Source organism: Perca fluviatilis, chromosome 18 (genome assembly GCF_010015445.1).
Source record: "Perca fluviatilis chromosome 18, GENO_Pfluv_1.0, whole genome shotgun sequence".
Lineage (NCBI taxonomy): Eukaryota > Metazoa > Chordata > Actinopteri > Perciformes > Percidae > Perca > Perca fluviatilis.
In genome coordinates this window covers 20,761,590-20,779,374 of record NC_053129.1, presented here as the reverse complement: position 1 = coordinate 20,779,374, position 17,785 = coordinate 20,761,590, and the positions used below count along the sequence as shown (strand labels likewise).

The 17,785-nt window shown below is 40.4% G+C and overlaps 1 protein-coding gene across 7 annotated transcripts in view; it reads left to right on the top strand.

Annotated features, from left to right (window-relative positions):
* utrn (utrophin) overlaps positions 1–17,785 on the top strand; it is a 188,528-nt gene that overhangs the window by 95,370 nt on the left and 75,373 nt on the right. The window contains exon 1 of one of the 7 annotated variants that reach the window (XM_039782736.1): positions 16,440–16,677. The exons of the other annotated variants lie outside the window; for them this stretch is intronic. Coding sequence (XP_039638670.1) covers positions 16,627–16,677 — 51 coding nt within the window. The 5' untranslated portion in view covers positions 16,440–16,626. Of the gene's footprint in view, positions 1–16,439; positions 16,678–17,785 lie in introns of those variants that run through there. 7 annotated transcript variants of the gene reach the window in all.

Here is a 17,785-nt window from a genome sequence, read left to right as displayed (position 1 = left end):
GCATGCTGATATTAGGACTAGACTCTTGTTGCATGACATGTTATTTATAGCAAACTTAAGTACACTTACTTCCATTGAAATTGTTTGTAATGTTACATGTGCTGCTTTGGTAATTCTTTACTCCTGGATTACTAAATACAAAATGTCCTTTGAAAACAGGACTTTTTTAGTTGTCATTGACAAGTCAGCTTTTGCTCTATTTAAAACATCTCTACAGCTGTATAGCAGAAGCCTCAATGATTAGAATACCCTTTGAAACAAACCATGAAATTGATGACAAGCTAACACATAATCCACAGAATCCATTTGAATGAAGAACAATCCATTCAAATTATGCATAGAATTGATGCCATGCCAACAGTCGAAAGCTAACTATATACGTACTACACGCTAAAGTAATTTGGTGTACATGAGTAGCTTATTGTATTTTTTTTATTTTTTATTTTTAAGTATTTGTAAGAAGCTCTGAGGATGTGTGTTTATAACACTAAGTGTGTGCTGGTAATTTATTGTATGTCAGGATGGTAGATATGTTTGTGCGTAACCAAGAGGATTAGAGTGTAGTTGCAATAATAGACAAGACAGTCAGTCCAAACAGGTGTCAATAAGTAAGCTTCATGAAGACACTTCGGTTAGTTATTACCATGTCTCCTAGTCTATTATTAAAGTGTTGTTTTTCTTTGCAGTCGCAATGTTCTGTATTAATGATGTGTCAAACTGTGCTTTCTCTCTATTTGAATGATTAACAGGATTCATTTCTGTATTCGTAACGATGTCTGACGTCTGCGTTGCTGTAAATATGTTGGCGTATGGACTTTTCGCAGCGTATCAAACTAATGTGTACAAGTGTTTTGTGAACAACTGCATATTTCAGGGATCGCTTTAGTTCACCATAATTGGACAGGCCTTTCATCTCTCGCTCTTGCTGCTTTTGAATATGCGTTTCCTCATTGAGGGAGATCAAAGGCAGCACTTATAGATTAAAAGGATGACTGTGTGTGTGTGTGTGTGTGTGTGTGTGTGTGTGTGTGTGTGTGTGTGTGTGTGTGTGTGTGTGTGTGTGTGTGTGTGTGTGTGTGTGTGTGTGTGTGTGTGTGTGAGAGAATACTCATAAAAAAACATTTGAGGGAACACTGATATCAGTCCCCTCTGTTCTGTGTTTATCACTTTCTATCTGTTTGTCTTAATCCTTATCCAACTTAAAGGCACAGCATCCAGTTTGAGTTAGGTCATATCTAAAACACTCTTTTAATAGTGGGGTAAAAAATAGTTGGGTCTTTGGAGCTGTATGAAGTGATTTTGACCACTAGGGTGTAGAAAGTAGACTCCAAAACAAACCATTGAAATATTCTCTGATACACGGTTGCGATGTTGGCGAACATTTACCCAACATTACTTGTGCAGCAGCAACAGAGAACACAGATTTCCCGTTTGAGTCTTTATTTATTTATTTGTATTTTTGTTTGCTGGTTGTGTAGTTCAAGTCCAACATTTTCTCACATTATAAACCTGTTTTGGTCCTCCAGTTCAAAGAAAAGTAACTGTGTCCCTTTGGCTTCTCAGATGATTATTCCATTTTGTGCTATACTGGTCTTGTGTGAGCTTGTATGTGTGGAGGTGCTTGCCCACAGTTTTGAAAGGTGAAATGTTTTGTAGGGTGGGTGTTGATACTCAGTTGGATCGACACTACCAGCAACCCTTTTGCATTGCAGAGAGTCGCTTGATTCAATGTTAATATAACAAACACTCCTCAAGGAGTTTTTTTTGTTACTGTGCAGCTGTTGGTGCCTTAAGCTAATCAGCAGTTTGTGTTATGTTGAAAAAGTGTAGACTTTAAGAGTAATGGATTGTATGAATGACAGGCCAAGTGTAGAGAGGGAAAGTAAGTGTAAACTCTCGTTGTCAGCGAGTTGGGTTTGCTCGATAACAGAGATGCACAGTTTGTTCCCTCTTGTTAACGATGAGACGTGACTGCATAAATGTGGAGCCAGTTTGCAAATACCGGTAAAGCCACTGGGCAAAAAAACGTTTTCAATATTCAGTTCAGATGCAATGACGATCTAAAAGTTGCTGCTTTCTGTTAATGGCATTGGCCCAAAGTGATGAGTAATGGTCAGAAGTGTTCATATGAAACCTGTTAATATTATATTTTTAATAAAAAGAAAATTGACTCATGAGATGCAATATCTGTCACTTCTTGTTCTAACTTAATCTTGTTATGATTTAATCTATATTTGGACCTTGCATTAGATGTACCAAGTCTCTGATTCATGACAGGTATGCTAACTAGCTCATTATTCTCTTATCAATTCAAATGTTATATGGCTGGTCTCACTTGGTCATGTTATCACCCAGCACGACTCGCACAGATCTCCCAGGCATGCAGAAAAATGTTTAACACAAACCTCTGCATCCGTCTGTTGCTTTGAAGTCAGAAGGCACACTTACATAACATTTGTGTCTCCTTCAGTGCTGTTTGAAGAGTGTGCGGTGCAGCCTCCACGGGGCTGGCCCAATCTGTGTGTGTGTTTGCCACTGTTCTCACCCTATCTAACCCCCTTGTCTTCATTTGAGTTACTGATCCATGGCAGACACCACAGAGGCCCAGATGAGAACAAGCAGTGCTCCTTTCCCTTTTCTCCTCATCTCTCTCATTTTCCTCCCACTCCTCATGCTCCTGCTTTTCGATGATGGAAGCAGATGTTGTTTGTTCATTAACTTCTTTTAGGTAGACATATCCCACAGTGTTTAAGTGGTGTGCTTATGCAATCACACACACACACACACACACACACACTGCCATGCGTACACACACCAACAGCATATCCCTATCTCTCTCTCTCAATATTGCTTTTGCCCAATCATTAGTTGTGTCTATCCTTCTAATTAGACTAATTGAGTTTTCTTTGCTTGAGTCTCACTCGTCTTATGACACCACTCCTAAGAGTGGCTTTTGTTTGATCAGTCAGAAGAGAAGAAGAGAAAAGGCGCAGACTGATCTAACTGCAGGATGTGTATAGTTTTATTCATGCTCAAAACGATCTCTCTCTGTGCGAATCGAGGCGAAAAGGAAATGTCCGTCTTTTCAGGCCACACACGCTCTGTCTCTCTGATCTTTACGTCTCTCTCCCCACCTTGACCGTCCCTCTCGCAGATTCATTTGAATAACCCTCTGGTGTACTTGTAAGTGCAAGTTCAAAGCGGTGTCAATCATGTCCTCTCCTCAAATGAAAATGGACTGCCTTTGACCTGATTTCCACATAGAGGTCAGGTGTTAGTGTAATGCATACAGAAACAAAGCTGGACAAGGTTATGTTTTCATCCCTTCCTGTCTGTTTGTTGGGTTATCTTGCACAAACTTTGTTAGGATGAGGAAGGAGTGAACTTTTCTCATTGATTGATCAAGGGTTGTGTGACTTCTGATTAAAAGGCCTGTAACTTCAGAACAGATTTATGTAACACCATCAATCTTTGTGTACTTATACACAGAAGAGGCAAATCCTCTATAATTGGCCCTGTCAAACACTGTGTGGCCCCTAGAGAGCTCATTTACAGCCTGTCAGTTTTTCTTAAATTTGACACTGTACTCTGGTTCAAAACGGTCCTTTCAGTAATGGCTACTGAACAAATATGTGCTGATTAGGCATGTGCTGCTGCAGAAATTATCCAAAAGAAGTGGGTAGAATGGAATTAATTGTTTATCTAATGGCTCATTTTATGTACAATCGTGAACATATGTGCACCTCCTAATGTTAAACTGTGTGACTATCCACTTGATAATTAGAATAACTATATAAAAAAACACTCCATGGTCACATCCAGGTCTATAATTTCTTTATTTAAAAAGATAGTTTTAAAAAATCTTTTATTTTAATTACATTTTTTCCTCTCTTCTATCCTTTGTTGTTCCACAAACAGTTTTTACAAGTGGAAATGTACTGGATTTTGAAAACCTTAAAAATGCCATTGCCAGGATTTTAACAATGACAAATGGCTGTGAAGACGCCCATATAACACGTGACAGCTGATATTGTTCCAAATAGATGCATTTTGCATCACAGCTCTTCATTTAAATGAACTGACTGTTGAATGTATTCAACAGCTATTCATTTGAATAATTTAGCTGTTGAATGTATTCATGCTTCCATTCTGATCTGACATCTGTGTGTCCATGCGTGTATCGATACCCTTGCTTGTCCTCGATTGACCCTGTCCCCATGGGAAAGAAAATGATTGAGTTTTATCATGAAAACTGATAACAGCCACTGTCCCATCACTACATGAAATAAGGTGTGTGTGTGTGTGTGTGTGTGTGTGTGTGTGTGTGTGTGTGTGTGTTTTTGTGTGTGTGTGTGTGTGTGTGTGTGTGTGTGTGTGTGTGTGTGTGTGTGTGTGTGTGTGTGTGTGTGTGTGTACACACATTTGTAGGTGTTATGTCATTGAAAAGAATGATTGCAGCACACACAATAGTGTATTCTGTAACTTCAGTTCAAAGAGCAGCAGAGATAAACAACTTTAAATTTACATTTCCCCAAAACAACGTCACATAAACATGGTTTATCAGTGTTTTAAGCCCCCAACGTCTCCTTCCAGGCAGCGCTGTCTGGAAGGCAGTAGAATTAGGCAATGGTTATGGTTAGGGTTAGGTGCCTTGAAGTCAACGGTCGCAGCGCTACCTTGGAAGGAGACGTCGGGGGCTTAAAACACCATTGAGCATAAACATGCCACACCAGGAGACAACCTTTCGAACCCATTAGAAGATAATGTTTACGTAAACCTATAGTGCGGCAGATTGTCTGGCTTTATAGGCATGATGCCTGTCTACAGTATATGACTATACAACTTTCACATTGATATTTAGTGGTAATGGCACCTTGTTGTTTCAACTGTTATGTACCACTGAGTTAATGGGCTCTAAAACCTGATTGGTTGTCAGATTAATGATACCCTGTCGCTTCTCTTTTTTGGGAGTGCCCCATAACGACCTAGGCCACATCACTGACTTGTCTTCTCATCTTCTTGATTAGAGTACGTAGGCGGTTACATTTTTGGGGGGCATCAGGCAGGATACCAAACTAATGTAGGAGTTATTCTAGCCCAGTGAATCTGATTTACGTCTGACAGAATACGTCTCATTAGTAGCAGGACTAAGTTGTGTATGTAGTCAAGTGTAGCTAATTAGGTTGATGAATAATTGCTGGAATTTAATGTTAAGAATTTTTTGAAGTGATAAAGCTTATCAACTGCCGACAGATATATCTGCATGAAATCTACATTTCATAACATCTGCATCACTCTGTAGCTCAGACAAAAGTACTCTGATCTGTTAAGGAGTGCTGATGCATTATTATACAAAGGTATTTACTTAATAGAACATGCCTCAGTAATTGGCCAACTAGTATATCGAACAGCTTTGAAAAATGTTTGTGTCGAGAGCTCAGTAAAACTGCTGAATGCTGTAAGTGACAGCATAGCCCTGAGGCTGCTGGTGTTGTTGGTCGACTCCTCTCGAACTCTAGTAGAGGTACGCATGCTGAAAAGTGAAAACCGTTCTTTCAAATGGTCCCGATTCCTCCTCTGGAGGGAGTAGTAGTACAGGCAAGTTTGGATTGGAGTGGGCTGTCCTGACTTTATGGTTTACAATTATAGAGCTGGATCTGATCCCTGTAGAGAAACCTGAAAAGGCAATGAAGAATGTTACTTGAGCTGGTGTTATTCCCCCATGTTCTGCCAGTGTGAAAGTCAACAGGGAACAACCAAGATCTGTGTAAGTGAGGATGGAGAAAATGGACAAAGATGATTCATTTAAGGATTGGATATTTTTTTTATGGTGACAACTAAAGAACGTTGCTTTTGTCACTGATGAAAAGGAGACAGGTATCTCTAGAGATGAAAAGCTTTGAGAGAGAAACCATAGGGAGCTCAGGACACACTCTGTCCTGAAAATAAGGTTTCTTATTTTCACCTAATGCCCAGTGGAGTGAATAAAGGCGCCTCAGTGCTCGTCCATAGGAAGAAAATTGAGCTCAGGAGTCCACGTCATGTGCTAAGTTGTTGCACTGTGCAAACCATCTTCAGGGAGTGCTGTACCCTAATGATATTCATCAAAACTGGTAATGGTTTCACAGTGGGAGGCTGAATATGGAACTTGAATTGAAGCGTTTCAGACAAGGGCAAAAAATGCGCTCCTGCTGAGACGACACGGAGTCAAATCTATTCCAAATCTGACGGGTGCACTGGATATCAGGGTGCTGTAGATTACACGCCATGAAATGAGTAATTTCACTCAACAATAGCGGTTTCAAAATGGTGGACTGAAATAGCAGCATGCAGTGGATGTTAAGACAGAGAGAGAGATATGAAAAGGGAAGTTAAGGGAAGCAGAGGATAGGAAAGAGAGAAGGACAAATAAAGAGATAAACTCGAACCAGAGTCATGCATGAGTGATGGCTGAAGTAATTTAGCTCAGCACAACAGAAAACACTGTGATGCCTAGATGGCTCTCGTACAGTAAACATTCCAGGAAGTAATAAGCCAACTGTCAGCCAGTTGTTGTGGTGGTAGTAGCGAGGGCATGGGGGAGGGGGCGGGGGGTTGCTCAGGGGAAGGGCAACCTGTAGAGGTTAGATAGCTCACTCACCTTCCCTGAGCAATAAACTAACTGGGAGGAGGATAGAGAGAAAAAAAAAGATGAGTGGGATGAAATAGAGGTGCTGAAAGTGAGAGATAGAGGAGGAGGAGGGAGAGGGGAGGAAAGAGGAGTTGGAGTTAACAGGAGCAGTGGAGGAAGACGAATATGACTAAGAGAAGGGATGAAAAGTTTATATGAGGGGTAGGGTGGAGAAGCAGGGGTGTGGAGGAAGCACATAGGCTGGCTAACCAGAGACCGCACTGCAATATAAAGAACTCGTCATACACTTACGCGCCTACTATGTCAGTGTCATCGCTGACTCCTCACTGTCTCGTATCCTCAACACAGCTATTCCAAACTCTCTTGTGTATTCACTGAACACCGCCGTAACACATAGTATCAGATACTTCTGTATCTTACCCATCATCTCAGCTCACATTTTATTTGGCATTGACTCTGAGCCCAACAGGGATGTGTTTCTCATAGACATCTTTTCAGTTTCTGCAGTCTCCAGTCCTCACCTCTGTCAGGCCAGAGGAGTTTGTTTTGAATTGTTTCCGCAATCAAGTCTCCTCACTGATTCTTCCTCCTCTTGACCCTTCTTTCACCTTTCATCAAAACTTGTCTTGTTGAATCCCTCCTCTTTGTCCTCTGTGTGTCTTTTTAAAAGTTGTTCTTTTTAAAAGCTATTTTTGGGGGATTTAGTTTTTTGCCTTTATTAGACTCAGCTCAAGAGGGGGAATGACAAAAGTCCATCAGCCAGACTCAAACTAGGGATGCTGCAGTTCATGGTCAGTGCCTTAAACTCTTAGACCACCAGGGCTCCCCAAACGTTCTTTGTTAAAGCAATTTTGAAAATGTTCTCTAATAGTAGTAACCGTTACATAGACCTATTTTCTGAGTTGTATAAATCTTTGAATAGAGCTTCTGGTTTCTAGAAACGTCACAGCTGTGTAGTACTGTAACAGCGTAGCAGTTGGTGTTTGGAAACTCCAGGGTCTTATCGTTCCCCTGAACTGCGGCGCTGTTGTGAGTCCCACCCAGTGGTTCCTCCCAGAGGGGCCGGGCAGGATTCTGTCTGTGTGATTTTTGGTTCTTGGAAATGTGATTCATCGGTCATAAAATCAGTGCTGTTTGTTCTCTGCTTGCTGTTTGAGTGGTTGATTGTAGTGACATGGTATTCTTCATTAAATAGAGACTGACACAGCACGGAGTGGAATGTTCGTTGTGGTCATCGATCCAAACAATTTTCAATTAACAGGAACTGTATTATATACATAGATTTTTAACTGTAATGAAGCTCTAATTCGTATCCAGACGTCATCTCAAAATCGATATGATTGATGGAGCAGTTATTTCATCTCTGCAATTCGACTTGGACAATGTGAACTCAATAAAAACACCAGATCTAAACAGCATGTCTCCAACTTCAACAAAAGGCAATGGTTAACAATATGCGAAGACGGGGTCAGATTATACAAGCTCATAACTATCCAGGGTTTTCTTAGGTCATCATATTTGTATCTAGGAATGTTTTTTGCTTTTTTTTTCAGTTATCTGCTTGAAGGCAAAGATAAGGTTTTCTGATACAGGCCAGAATTAATATTTATCATGCAAATGTATCCGCAAACATTCTCAAACCATATTGAGTTTATATAGGGAGTATATTAACAAGGATGTGTGGGTGGTAATGGTAATGGTGATGTTGATGAATATGTGAGCTCACAGGAAAGTATATGATTTCCAGGTGGATTTTTGGGCTGTTATGACAAACTTAAGTGGAATGTTTTTTTTTTTTGGTGGAGGTGGGGGCAGAGGAAGCTTTGAATACACCCATTCGCACCAAGGGGGTAAGCTTCGCTTCAGAACTCCAACCTCCTATGGCGCCATTTTGTTGCTAGCTGGCCATCACCTCCCGTTAGCATTCCACTGACTAGCATTCAAGTGGCGCCACTTGACGGTGAATAACTTTACATCTGAAGCGTTTAAAGACTCTATTTGTCCATTGTTTAGTTCTAAAGAAACACGACAATGTATAAAAGGCTCCATTACCTTGTACCTCACGTTATGGCTCCGTAGCAGACGCTTTTGTAAAAATAGGCTAACGATTGTGTCACATAGTAGAGGCATTACCGTATAGTACAGGATAAGCTTGCAGGCAGTTTCGACTTACATGAGCTGTTTGGGATTAATTACTAATGTTAACTAGCATTTTAGTTAGCAATAATTATGTGCCCATGTTATCTCCTTACATATACCTACACGCTCCTTCTCTGTAAGATTGGGAATGATTGAGATTTCTCTTGGCACAGCTACCAGAAGACTTACAACTTTCAGACACGTTGCTCACGTCACATTTACGCTGTCTCTCTCAGTTGGAGGCTGCGCAGTAAAGCTGGCCATCACCGGAAAAGTGCTTCTAATAGCCTTCACTGGTCTCCGTCCAGAGCAATGGGGTCTGTTGGTCCATTATATACTGTCTATGGTTCCCATGCTACCTGTTTATAGAAATAGAAAAATAACCTCCGGTAATTACGGCTTGCCTTTTTAACTAAATGCTTTACCTTCTGCACATTTGTCTTTTCTCTTGCTTTCCTGAGGGTATGACACTATCTGTTCTTTTACTGATATTATTGCTGTCTTTCTTACTTTTTCTTCATTACTTTTTTTCCCTTCATTCACTTAAGCATATACTAATTCATCATCATCTCCATTCATTTCTCTCATCTTGTCTGCTGCTCCAGGCCTTCTGCAATAGTATGATGACAATGCCAGTCATTTTCTTCATTTTCTTCCTTTTCCATCTGTGTGTTTGGGTTAGATTTTAAGATATGTTCAGAGAGTTTATTGCTCCACTTATTGTTAATGCTTTTCTATCATCACTCATATTTTTTATCTTTCCACTCCAACTGGGAGGTCTCAGTTATGAGAGTCCATTATTTTGACATCAGCTCCATAACTCCTCTGTGTTTTTATTTTTCACACCGTGGTCTTCTACAGCGGGAAACAGCACTTTGTTAGCGCAACAGTCTAATTGGTGCAGTCGCCTAACCTTTCGAGGGCCCGTTCGTCTCCACCAAACGCAGCAGGTGGCGGGCTCATGGGATAATTGTACTCCTATCTCTGCTCGCTGTGTAGGCGACAGCAGCTTTAGAAACGATCACGTCACAGAGACTTATTTTTTCTTCTCTCTCCTGTGCTGTACTGCGGCTACGTGCTGACAGACCACCCACCACGGTCAAGATCTTCAGGTCCCATGAGGCAGAGCACATGAAATAATCGTGAGGAGTGGAGAGAAAGTGAAAGAGATGCCCTGCAGGAGGAAAGCAGCGATAAAAGGAAAGAGGGAGGGGCAGAAGTCTTTGAACACTCGTGAAGAGCAGGATGATAATGGCCCTCAGCAGGCCTCTGGTTTTAAAATCCAGTCAATTCAGCAAGTTGATTTTCCTCAAAATAAATGACTGGAAATCCATTGCTTAAAAGGGTCTGTTATCCTGGGATTCGTTATTTCCTGACATATTCGAGACCGCAGTTTCAGCGTTGAACTGTTGAAGTTTTAATCCTTAGGATTCTTATGAAATCATACCTCGTTTCATCTGTTAATGGCCGGCATTTTTTCAGCAATAATCATTCAATGTATTTACATTGCAATGACCTCTCTATATAATAGTTTTAATTGTTTCCTGAATTCATGTATTTGATCCAGCGTGACTGGTTGTAATTTTATCTAATTGATATTTGCCTCAATGTTTACTTTTCATTTAACCGAGAGCTATATTAATTTAACACAGTGAAACACAGAGTGGCTTTTATTGTTAAGCAGTCACAGGAAATGCAATGTATTTGTTAGTGCCGAACGCTGACACGGTCTTATAGACACACAACCCCAAAGCCACTGTGTTCATGTCTTACGCTAGGATTAGCTTCTAAGAGCCTCTGTTTTTACCGTAATCTTAAGGTCATCTCCCAAGAGTCTTGTAGACACACAAAAAAACACAAAAGCCCCACCGAATCAATAGCTGATTATCGGACAACAGCACACAGCGCTTCTAATCAATTTCAATTTCCCTGTTCAGCAGCTTACATATGAATTCAGGATGTCATTTTTCTTGCTTACGATTACAAGGATTTGACTAAGGGTCCATTATTGAATCCCTGGAATAAGTTATTAGTGATATGCGTGACCATTTACTACAGTTGTCTTTCTCTAAGGGCAGCTTTGTCACACCACATGGAGATCAGCTGTCAGTTGAGTGGCATACAGTGTCTTTCTAATGGGCACATTAACAATTTGCAGACTCAGGGACATGCTTTATTGCTTTGCCTCTGCTGTTCACATTGTGCTCATTTCCATTACACTTTACTCTCTCTGTTTTTTTTTTTTTTAAAGAAGTTATTATTATTAAATTATTTAGATCTGGAGTTGTGTGGACATACAGACTAGATCAGTAAATCCTTCACTCAAGTCATGTGGACTGGCTTTGTCAGATATAGGTACGTCATCCTGGATCTCTGTGAGCACTGAGATCTGAGACTGCAACATGAAGAGAATAGTTGGTTGAAATACTTTAGTCTTGTCAGCTGGCATATATATATATATATATATATATATATATATATATATATATATATATATATATATATATATATATATATACACAATATTATATATTATATTCCTGGTAGACATAGGATATGAAACAAATGCAGATGACAAAAACATGCTACTGGACAGCACCATTTTGTCAATCCTGTTTCATCTACCAAACTATTTCCCTCCATTCATCCTCCTACCTGCCATTTAAACTAGGGCTGTGCAATTAATTGAAATTGTAATCGCGATTACGATTTTGGCTCCTAATGATCAGAAAAACAGAGTAGTTGAGAAAAAAAGATTATTTTGCACATTACGTTTTACAAGTTAACTCTTATTTTGTCTTGTGCTCTGAATGGGAAAAAAAGAAGAAATTTCAAACAGGAAAATTATAAAGGGAAATGTCACAGTTCGAAGTGTTTGAACTGTTGATTTGAAACTGTTTCTATGTTTTTTAAGTTCACTAATTGCAAGATCTTTCCAAAAGACGAGCAATCGTGTTAAATAATCGTGATATCAATATTGACCAAAAAAATCCATAATCCATAATTGAGCAACAACATTACTAATTATCGTTCAACAAAAGCAAAGCGCCTGCAGGACTTAACGGCTGAAGCTACATTAGCCTTCACTTTGCGATCATATTGTCAAAGAGCTACTTCCACAGCATAATTCCACAAGTAATTAAATAGAAGTTTATATACATATAAATGCAAAGCAGCATACAGGAAGAGCTCTTTCATCTTTTTACACCCACTACGATTTGTTCCACAGTTTAACAGGCTTGTTGTGCTGCCAAATGAGCAGCAGCAGCAGAGAACTACTCTAACTACTCTGTCACACACACACACATACACACACACACACACACACACACACACACACACACACACACACACACACACACACACACACACACACACACACACACACACAGTACGGAGTACAGTATACATGATCAGGGACATAATCTTCCCAGAAGGGTGCTTCCCTCCTAACAGGAAGAGGAGTGTCAGTGATAACCTGGGGCACAGGATGTGACTTCATTGGATGTGGCCTATTTGTGAGAATTCTAGTGGAATGCTACATTGATTTTTGACTCTGTACATTGCAGAGTAAGGAAGTCTGGATTAGATGGGATTGAATGAATCTTAAGTGATCTGAGTGGGGAATAGCCTCTGAGCTATACCATGGTAGATGGCTTTGCAAGTGCAGTTTGGCTCTTGTGTGTCTGTGTTTATATGGCCACGTTTGTGTTTGTGATCCAGCGATATGGTTGCCTAACTTTATTTGGACGGTATAGCCTCTGCTCCCTCCTGATATCATCTGGGACAGCAAAACGGTTTCTTTTAGCTGCTACTCTTTGACTCTTTCACATTTTCCTCTTCTCTCTATTTTTTGTTTAAGCCAAAGTGGTTTATAGTGAGACGAGGGGAGCTGCATTTGTTTGAGGATTTGATCAAATACATTTTAGATTCAGTATCCTTGCTCGTCTTTTAGTTGTTTCTTTTGTCCAAATTGTTCTCTTTGAGTAGCGTCTCTTCTGCTTTGACTTCTCTTAGTGGAAGAATAAAATACTTATCTTTATATGCACTTGGCCAGGATGAGTAAGAAAGTAGAAAATGACTGACACGATTTAACAGCTTTTGCAGCTTTATGAATTACTTATTTTAATCCTGGTACACTGAAGTTATCTTAAGCTGCACAACATAGTTGCATTTTTTATTACACAAATATGTCTCTACTTAAAACAGCAATAAATAATTTTCAGCCACTTAAAAGCAGCAAGTTGAGCTGTAAGCACAACATTGACATATTATATATATTATTATACCTTATTACAGTAAGTTGTGTGCAAACAGTTGCCTATTTACATCTGGAGTCATTTTTCTGTCCAATATTTACTGTCCTTTTAGCTCTGTTTTTCTCCCCACCAACCACCAAGTATCTGGCTCATTAATCGCTAAATGCTCCGTTATGTTCACCAGCTAGTCGCTAACTTGCTGTTTGGTGCTAGGCAGGTAGCGCGCAGCATGTTTATCAAGAACTTATTTTTTAACTGAAAACTGCTGCCTGCTGTGATTGGAGGTTGATAAGAGCAGTGAGAGTGAAAACAAGAAAGTGGTGGGCGATAACCTAAATAACGAGCTAAAAGATCCTGAAACACTCCATAATTCTCTGTGGCTTTGTCGCTGAGTGACACCTTTCACAGTACACATAGCCATTTGATCTGTTGTCATTGTATGAATATTGATTTGTGCAGCTTTAAAGGTTTAGGTAAAAAGTACCTGTCTGTCAGATTCAAAGGCCACTGCAGACAGAAAAGTAGAGCATCCAAAACCGTGATGGAGAGGACAGAGAGAACAGGTTTGACAGTTGACCTGTACATAATCTTACGCTCATGTTTGAAAAAAAATGTCCCTTCACTCTAGTAATTCTGATTTTACACTGTGTAAATCTTTCAATTTCTAATTAAATACCTCAACCTTTTCTTTCCTCTTAATCCTTTATTGGAATTATAGGCAGATGTACCCCAAAAAATCTCATTCTGGAGTCTCTCTTCTCTTTTATTTTTATTTTCTTCTCTCTCTGTGACGTCTTTCCATTTTCTTTCTGTCTCTTGACTCTCCATCATACACTTTTATCATTTATTTGTCACGTTTATTTCCTGTCCTCCTCTTGTGTTACTCCGTGGTTCTTGTCATCACTGCCTCTCTTTTCTCAATCAGTCAACTTTTCTCTCCTCTCCTCTTTTTGCCTGAGGGACTGGAAGCTTTACATTCTTACCCCTGTAATGGTACTAATCGCTTAGTTTAGTAGCCCAACATTTACCCCCACGTCTCCTGCCTCGAGCTCCATATGTGTGTTTGCATTTTAATAAGTGCTTCTTTTTGTGAATGAGTTGCTTGCACACAAGTATCAAATACATGTACCCTAACATGTTTCACAAAAAGGTTATTTGATCTCTTTTTTCCTCTTTAATCTCATCCTCCAATCATTGTTGAATCTGTTATGCTTGTCAAATGTGTCAATTTTCACCATTTAATATCAAATCCTTCGCTGTAGAATCCTCAAATAGTATATATTTGTCGGCATACATCCAAAAATGCTGTTTAAGGGCCTCAAGTATGCAATGTTTTTAATTAGCTAAGTGCACTTCAAAGTCTTTCTCTTATGAATATGCAACGTTGTATTGTATCTTTTTTTCTCACTTGACAGCCATCTGTCTGTGTGTCTTTGATGCACACCACATGTCTTTCCTGCTGTTCAAAATGCCAACACACACACTCTCACACAGTCACACAAACACTTCCACATACAGGCTTAATGTATGGAATGCATTTTAATGTCATACTTGCATCTCTTTAACATAGACCTCTGTCGCGACCCAAGCCTCTCCAAACATGTTATTTATAGACTAATTTAAAGCATTTGGCCTTTGTTCTACCTTTGCAGTCTTCTGCAGGGTGATGGTATTCAAATTGTGGGACCTGAACTGTAACGGGCTTCAGTAGTTCTCGGAGTTGAACAGTTCTTTGAAAAGAGCTGTCAAGGAGAGGTGTTGCACATTGAATTGTGTATCTACCCAGTCTTGATACCCAGCCACTCCATCATTCTGAACTCCCATTGCTTTCTTTTTTATTCTTTTAAAAAACAGCCATGTTTTCGTCACCCCTAAGCTAGACAGGTAGAACATTCCGCTAGTGGAGCTCTGTTCACTTGGCCCTGTGCCCTCACTTTCTTAATTTTTAACCGTCCCCGACACAGTTTTTCTTTTTATTCCTCTGTTTCTGTCATCTTACAATGTGCCCACTTTCTCACATTCATCACTTCCATCTTTTAGCCATTCTTACTTTTGAAAACTAATCCTTATTTTACTAAAAAATTTCATATGAAGTTCTCTTTTCTCCTCTCTCTGCCATGCTCTCTGCCCATACAGGCCTCAGGAAGTGGGTGTGTAGTGTGTCGAGTTAGTTTAGGGGAGAGAGAGAGAGGTAGAGAGAGGAGGGGAAAGGGAGGATACTGATCAAAATAATAAACAGCTGTGTGAAAGAGTGGGGTGAGTGGCCAGAGAGAACGAGAGCAACAGAGGAAGAGGAGAGAGGGATGTGGACACCAGCCTGAGTGTTTGTGTGACCTCCGAACGGAACAAAAAAGCCAAAGAAGAAACGTAACTTTTTAAGAAGTTTTCTCGGCGCAGGGGGGGGGAGAACGAACAGAATGATAAACTCATCAATCTCTCCTCCTTCTCACGACGCAAAGAGAAGGTAATCGACAGACGTTTGACTCAAAGAGGCCAGCGAGTCAAACTCCCTACCCAGGATCACAGCGCTGAGTCTTGAGGCAGCTCCCTGCGAACACGTGGCTCCAGAAAGAGAAGAAGGCATTCTTTGACTAAGTGGCCCAGTCATGGCAGTGATTAGGAGGGTGTGATAGAGCGAGACCAGACCGGGGCTGAAGACCCGAGATCCCCCCCTCGCAGACACTGAGGTGACGCTGTCTCTTTGAGCCTGTTTTCTCAGGGGAACGACAAGGCAACGATGTGCATCTTTGTGCTGCTGGATCTCCTCTTGAAGTGTGTAGAGTTGTGTGACTGGAAGGAATAGAGTGCTTTTTATCAGAGTAATTGAGAGCAAATGCTCCCGCCCTGCCCTGGGTTGGACTGCCGGACATCGTGTAAACAGCTTCCTTCATGCCCAGAGGGGAAGTGAAGGAAGGATAGCATATCAAAGTTGAAGGAGAGAGCCAGACCTGTCCTCAGCCATTCAGAGGTTTACATCAGCCGGCCCGTCCCTCAAGACACAAACCGTTATCTACACTTTGCAGACCTCCACCCAAGATTTGTTGGATTTCTGTCAGAGTTTTAGTGCCACATAACTGGCCAGAGGAACTCAGCTGTCAGCCTCCAGCCTCTCTACCTCTACCTTGTCAAACCTCCAGTGGCACCAATCGTCCCATTAATCCTAGTCCCAGCTCTGAAGCATGACTGCAGGGTAGCTGTCACCCCCCTTTCTCAGCTTGGCTGCCTTTCCCAAGAGGATGCTACGAACATGTGGCGGGAGTGGGCGAGCACACCCCCCGCCATGCATGCACAAATGCTGCCAAGGAGTGTGTGAAGTGTGTATATTGCCTGTTTTGGGACTGCACCCCCAATTTGACCCTCTTGCATTTAAAATTTTTACAAAAGCCGGATTTCTCTGTGGTTGGATTCGAGTTTGTTCGTACTTTGGATTTAGTATTGATCCGAGCCCTGAACTTGAAGGTATCTATTTTGAGCGTAACCACTGGAGGACTTACCTACAGTACCTGTGCTGACTCCTTGCCGAACTTCCACCCGTATGACCGTAGAGAACATGTAGGCACTGGAGGGAGCGGGAGGAGTCTGTGCACACACTCCAACATGATTGGCTTGAACTTCAGCTTGCAGGAGCTGCTCAGAAAGCTTGAACAGGTATACATCTACTGATTTTAGGATGCATTTTTAATGAGAGCTTGCCTTCTGTGATTGGAATGAGGTTGATAAGGCTTTTGAATGCAGTCTTTGAAACACTATGAATACAAACACAGTCCCCGTTCATTCTCTATCTCCCCTTGTGTTTGTAGTTGTCAACCTAATGTAGTGAACTTTATGAGGTCTGAGTAGTCATTATCAGACTCATTAAATGGAATAATCAGTTCTGGCCTGTTTTAATAGTTATTAGAGAGCGCTACCATGCAGAGAGAGAATTAGTATAAAATGAGAACCAGAATTAGGCCCAATTTGTCAATGCAAAACTTTACAGTAATTGTGTTATTAAAGGCTAAAAACAAACATGGCTTCAACTAAGTAAGGGTCATTGCATTTTGGACACAATTATCTGTTTCTCTCTATCTCTCTCTCTCTGTCTCTCTCTCTCACTCTCACTTTCTCTCTTTCTCTCTACTATGACCTTTTAAAAGGCATTTGATTTGTGTCAAAAAGCCAGTGGGTGATTATCCTTGCAGATCACAGAGGAGTGATTTGCTTCAGCCTTTGTGAAATGGCCATTGGCATTCAGAAAATTGCAGTACTGTTCCACGGATGACTGTGGTAATTGATAGTTGTTTTGTGTGTAGTCTGGTTTTACTGTAGCTGGACTGTATTTGTCCACCAAAAAAACACAGTTCACAGAGGTGTGGTTTATTATAGTTTATATATTATAGTATTTTTCCTTTATTGTATATGATCTACATTAATATGTAGCTAATTGTCACATGTGTGTGATTTGGCTGGCATTTTTTTCAGGCACATTGGGTACACACTGTGTCCATTAAACAAACGTCCTTAACTTAATCTACCCATTTGTGAAAGCTGAGAACACTAATGGTTGATAATCTATTGTCGTAATTGTTTTTTTGTTTTTTTTATATATATATTGCAGAAACTAAAAGAACAGTGCAGCAACATTCATTTCATTTTCCTATATAAGACAGTTTTACAGTAATTGTAAAATGAAAAGGTTGATTGCATTCAGTGATTTCCAATCTGTAATGCAACAATGAGGAGGATACACAGGCAACAACTGGAGGCACCCTAGATA